Consider the following 6109-nt stretch of genomic DNA (forward strand, 5'->3'; position numbering starts at 1 on the left):
ATCTACTAAAACTAATATACCTAGAAATAGACATTCCGCGAACCAAACATAACCTTAATAAAAACAAGATGGTTATTGAACATGTTCATCAGATAATATTGCATTAAGAAAATTTATTATTTTCAAAGTAGATACCCAATAGCAAGTGGAAGCAATTAGCTCTTTGAAACCTCATTCAACAAAAACAACAAAGAAAAAAAGAAGCAACAAAAGCATGTACTAATTAACTAGTCAAAAACCTTTGTCCACATTTACACTAATATATTAATAAGCCATGTTTTTTGGGTCATGCCTCCAGGCCCTCTGCTACCAAGTATATTCTGCCATAAATATAAATATGCAAAATTTAATTCATAACAAAATGATACCTCATATCCACATAGGTCTCAACATCCCTAAGGAAAGAACCAAAAGTCACAGCCTCCAAAATAAGCCTCTTCAACCCACCAAAGCTAATTTTAATGAGTTCATCCTTTGAAGAATCAATAGTTCCCTGCGGTGTCAAAACAATTTCGGGTCTTCCAAACAATGCTTCTGTGTGCTTCTCAATGATGCTAACTGCCTCTTTGGATCTTATTGTTGCATACCTCTGAAGTGTCTCTGCATCAAAAGACATCACATAGGTTCGCAGCCTGCAAGGTTTTATCCCATAACCAAAACCACCTGTACTGATGCCACCCGACCAGGACGAGACTCCTACATCGGATTGTGCAGTGCGAACAGAACTCTCACCACCATCAGGCATCATCTCCCGAACCTCATCATTCTTGAAATTCATCTCTTCTTCATCCGATCCATGTGGAAGAATTTTCATTGTCTTTTCCAGCTGAAATCTCTGGTCTACCCTCTTCAGGAAGTATCCATACATCACAGATGCTGCATATACCTGCCCAACCCTAAGTTTGCTAATCTGTGCAACAGAAGTTGAATCACCCAAACGGTTACCAAGTATGAGAGCAAGATGATTTTGAATCATCTCATAGGCTTCAGGAGAGTGAAGCCGCACAAGCTTCTCATCTTGGCTCGGCCAAGTGTCAACTTGGCTGTCTGAAGAAGATGGTGTGGATATGGTTGATATCAAAGAAACACCAGCATCCATGAATTTCTGCACAACCAATGCATACAAGATCTCCTCTAGAACCTTTCGTCTTTCATTTGCTTTAACTTCAGCGATTCTCCTAGTAATTTCAAAGCCCATCAAAAGAATATACTGTTAAAACTTTACATTACAAGCAGATATTCACTAATACTTTGTTAACTATGATACTAACCTGTACAATACAAGCTCAGTGCCAGAAGCAGATGGCTCCTCCTGCTTCCCAGCATCACGATCGGTTTGAAGCTGTTCAAGCTGCTGCTCAACAGCAGCCATCACAAGATGGGGGTGGTTTATCAAGATTTGAGACAGAAACTGCCCAATTGGTGACTCCAGCTGCAGCGGAGCAATTGGAGCAGATGGCTGCCCAGTCTCAGAAGATGATGATGCACTAACAGGGCAGCTCTTCCTACTTCCAACAGTTATTCTCCTACACCCCAGCTTTGAGTGTGATGCAGAAGGGTATTGCTGCCATTCATCAATAAATTAAAAACAAATTGCAAAGTGAGGCTAATACCAAAAATTATAAACTGGAGAACTTGCAGCTAGAATTTCAAAAGATGTTATTCCAATATTTGGTCCATACCATAGTCATCAGAATCTTACGATTTGCAATTCAATTCATACAATTCATATAAATTCCACACCAAATCAATTCAAATGTTATTGATTAACATAGAAACAATTGAACCATTACCGAATTTATTGATTTCACCTCATGAATTTAAAGAATCAATTTGATACATTGATTGGCACAATTCTAGATCCATCCTGTCATGGCATACCCAACTAGTTTAAAACCCCAAAACAACATTTCTTTTTTTGTCACTTTTATTTTTATATGATTACCTTCCATTCCTTGTCTACCCCAGTTTTACGCTAAAAAAGAGGACAAAAGAGAACTTTAGGTCTTATGTTGCCTTCATAAAACTATTATTCACTCTTGGAGTCGACTAAGGTGGTACTCATGTTTCACTATGCTTTTAAGATTCAAAAGTTGGTTTTTTTTTTTCAGTTGTTTGCTCAATTATTATTTGTTGGTTTAATTATTTTTATTATTTTTTATTTTAAATTTAAAAAGGAAATACATGAACTACTTTTTTAATTGTTGATAAACACTAAAAGTTCAGTTTTTATTATTTTTTCATGATTCCTTCCCTTAAACAACATAAAGTTCATTTTTTATTAACATTTCTTGACTCATTCCCTTACCTTTCATTTGTTTAAGGAAACCATACACATGAACTATGATTTTTTTTTTATTGTCAAAATTTAAATGTATATTACTATTTTTCTTATAGTTGGTATAGCAATTTATGCATGTCATTCAAAATTACTTAGGAAATTTGCACCGAATATCAACGATTAAATTTGATTCTCGATTCTTGATTCCCATAATTGGAATTCTAACTCACTATTCAAATCTCCATTTGACAACTGTGCTCCATATTTTTGTTAGATATTTTTCTTTCTTACTTTCTCTATTTTTACCAAACAAGAAGAAGTAAGTTACTTCCTTTCCTTCATGTTTTTCATGTTACAAAATAAGCCAAAGCTGAAGAATATAAATTTAAAATGCTAGATATATACCAACAACATGCCATTAGTCCCACTAGGTGGGATTGGTTGCATGAATTCTTTTCCGCCATTTCACCCGATCGAGAGCATTTTTCTCTATCAGATTAAGGGCTATTAAATCCTTCCTCACTACTTCATTCCAAGTTATTTAAGATCTACCTTTATCTTTTTTCATGTCAAAAACAATAACTAACTCTATCTTAGAAAATAATTATTGAGAAATAACATATCCCAATTATTGGAAAATAATATATCTTAGAAAAGGCAACTATTGAATCATTAAATCAGAAAAAAGTTATTTTCAAACAAAACACTCTATCGGGTTGATATTGATGCTGCATTTGGGAGCATGAATTTGAAACCTTAAATTTGAATTTGAATGAATTTAGACAAATTTTAATATAATTTTATATTATATTTTATTCAAATCTAAGTCATCTCCAAATATAGGATGAAAGAAAAGGGAAAACATATATAAAACCCCGCTCCCAATATTTTTCAATGTCCTAGGGCTTTTTTTTTCGTTTTTAATTTCCCTTCAGTTTTCTCAACAACTAGGCCTGAAAATTTGATAGCCTAATTCCGCATATTATTGAACAAAAATAGTTATTCTAACTAATAGCTCGAAAATTACAAAAGTACTCAATCTAACAGAGGTGCACGCAGTACCCTGCATCTACAAATTTTCTAAACAAATCTTGGAAAAGCAAATTACAAAACCCAAACAGCTTAGCATATAAGAACGGAAAAAAGACCAAAAACTGCACTCATATTGCTTAAAAATAAAGACAACCAGCAATACTTTACCTTCATCCATCCATATGAGAATGGAAACTTGGCACCGAATCGCACAAAGTTGGTTCCGTTCGCAGTAGAAACACCCGATCTAGCTGCCAACCTCGGCGGTCTACAAGTGCCAAAAGAGGATCGGAGAACAGCGGCCGCTTCCATCTGCAACACTGAAAAAGCGAAGCCCGCTCAGTCAAAAAACAGAAACCCTAATAATCACAAATTCACTTCTAATAAAATATCTTCAAATCAGAAGCAGAAAACGAGGAAGACGCAGAAGAGGAAGCCAACGAGCGCGAGGATGGATCAACAGAGAGAGAGAGATAAAGAGAATCGAGAATGATGTGTAGGAGATGAAAATCGTGCATATCAAAATTAAAATAAGAAACCCTAAAAAAATAAAAAATAACGCCGCAAATCCACCCACCTCTGATGAGATAACTGCAAGTCCAACTGAATGCAGAAACAAGCAATGAAGAAGACGTAGAGGAGGAAGATTACCAGTGCAAAGATGGAACGAGAGAGAGAGAGAGAGAGAGAGAGAGAGAGAGAGAGAACGAGAGAATGTGAAAATCGTGGGCATTGAAAAACCACGCCACGGAAAATTTTGTGTAATGACACGCTCCCACGTCACCCGTGCACACAGTCAATAGCGAGCTGCCACCTGTACGCACCCAAAACCACCATTAGTCCTCAATTATTTATATTTATTTTAACCTTATATTTAATACAATCTTAATTTTAAATTTATGTAAATTTGAATAAAATATAATATAAAATTCTCTTAAATTTTATCTAAATTCAAAATCTCACATTTGTTGCATTATAATAAAATTTAAAGATTTTTTTTTCGAAAATAATATTATTTTAATAAAAATATTTAAAAATAATACTCTTTTGTTCCCAAAATGATGTATTTTGAAATCTTGCATGCTCATCCATAAATTTTGTATGGTCATAACATTAGGCATGAGGCAAATCTCACAATACGAACACACGAGTTTTGCTTGCTTAAATCTTACATGACATGCATCGAGCTTTGCCAAAATTTTCTTCGTCTTTCCCTCCCCTCTACGTACCATTGAGTTTTGCTATCAACCGAAGCCCTCTCCCTCCTTTTCCCTTTGCAAACTAGCAACTTTTCAACGATCGAAGCTCCCTCCTATAACCCCCAACAACTAGTAAGGACATCATTAGTGATTATCAGGAACTCAAGCTTTGTAATTAGTCATCGTGGAGCGAAGAAGTTGCCCTATTCAAGCCCTAAAAGTGAGGAGTTTTTTTTAAAAAAAAAAAAAAAAAATTCTCAGTGTTTGCTCCTCCATTCATGAAATTTCTTGAATTGTTGTGCAATTTTACTTGATTTTGTCATTATTGGGGTTCAATCATATTATTTGGTAATTTTTTCAATTACTGAAAGTATCATTGAAGAAGTTTGGGATCCATCTTGTGAAACCCTAAGATTTCAGGTTGTTTTTTTTTTGTGTGTGTTAGGAAATTGTTAACTAATTTATGTTAAATAATTTATATTTAAGAATAGTTAAAAATATATCTTATATGTGTGTAGGTGTATGCGCACTTAATTATTAGACCTAGCCTAGTTAGGCTATTTGTGGAATAAAGATCCATGTTGAAATTTGCTAAAATACAACTTTATTGTTTTTCTTTTGATTTTGGAGATGCAAAAAAGAGAGAGAGAAAAAAAAAAGTCTTCCTAAATGCGAAGAGAAGAATGAAAGCGGCATTTTTGTAAAGTATTGAATGATAAAATCATAATAGATGTTGATAAAGCGTAGTATCATGCCTCCATTTCGAGTTAGTTTTTGCTTATTACTTTGAAATTTTTTTAAATAATATTTGTAAAAATACTCTTTTTTGTCTTGTGAAAATATGAAGAGGAACATCGCAAACTTTTGAATTATTCAAATAACTATATTGACATTCAAATAATATTTGTAAAATAACTATATGAGTGTCAATAGACAATGTTGACACTCATTTTTGTTTTGGCTAACTTTGAGCCTTAATTTCTGTATTCTAAGGAATTGGTATACTTGATGAGTCTCTAGGCCTAAGTTGGGCTAATTTTGGGATAAATTTTAATAATTTATGATGAACATGGGCAAGGATTAAATATAGGTTTATTCCTTTGGCAATTTAGTGAAAAGACTACATTTTGAGGGCACTTTGAGAAAGTTAAGGTTTTTTTTTCCGTGAGACCCTAACTCCTACCTCTGTATAAAAGAGGCGAATAAAGGAGGCCAAGGGGGCTTTATATTGAACATTTTGAGGTACTACAATTTATTAGGGAAGGCTACTAGAGGTTCAATACTGGGAGAAGAACACACATCCAATACTTGAGGGGGATTTTCATGCTAAGTCTATAGGTGGGATTCGTGTTCAAAAGAGAATACAAGTTCAAGGAAGGAATTGAGAGACACATAGCCCCTTGAAAAACAAGGGGATTGTATGTTGGATCAAAGGAATGAGTTGAAAGGAGGAGACGTCATACACATTTAAATCAACAAAGGAGGAGGAAACTTGAATGGTTTCTTGATATTCTTGGGGTATTCTTGGAGGCACCTTAGAAAAAGAACTCAAGGCACTTGGGGAAATAAACTTTGAGGGAGTTTCTTTTTTTCCTCC

The 6109-nt window shown here is 34.4% G+C and overlaps 1 protein-coding gene across 1 annotated transcript; it reads right to left on the minus strand.

Annotated features, from left to right (window-relative positions):
• Positions 1 to 200: 200 nt before the first annotated feature.
• Positions 201 to 4111, minus strand: LOC131145994 (UV-B-induced protein At3g17800, chloroplastic). The gene is made up of 4 exons (XM_058095209.1): positions 3891 to 4111; positions 3482 to 3633; positions 1272 to 1564; positions 201 to 1178 (listed from the first exon to the last, which is right to left on the minus strand). The coding sequence occupies exons 2-4, from the start codon at positions 3623 to 3625 to the stop codon at positions 347 to 349; spliced, it is 1269 nt and encodes a 422-aa protein (XP_057951192.1). The 5' UTR covers positions 3626 to 3633; positions 3891 to 4111; the 3' UTR covers positions 201 to 346.
• Between the last annotated feature and the right edge of the window lie 1998 nt (positions 4112 to 6109).

The sequence above is a fragment of the Malania oleifera genome, chromosome 13 (genome assembly GCF_029873635.1).
Source record: "Malania oleifera isolate guangnan ecotype guangnan chromosome 13, ASM2987363v1, whole genome shotgun sequence".
NCBI classification, from domain to species: Eukaryota; Viridiplantae; Streptophyta; class Magnoliopsida; order Santalales; family Ximeniaceae; genus Malania; species Malania oleifera.

Bases quoted from the DNA above. Each gene is read 5' to 3' on its own strand.
- LOC131145994 (XM_058095209.1), bottom strand. From the start codon at position 3,625: ATGGAAGCGGCCGCTGTTCTCCGATCCTCTTTTGGCACTTGTAGACCG. The intron at 1,565-3,481 runs GTAAAGTATTGC...GATGAATGGCAG, and splicing joins TCTCATATGGATGGATGAAG to CAATACCCTTCTGCATCACA. The intron at 1,179-1,271 runs GTTAGTATCATA...TGAAATTACTAG, and splicing joins ACTGAGCTTGTATTGTACAG to GAGAATCGCTGAAGTTAAAG.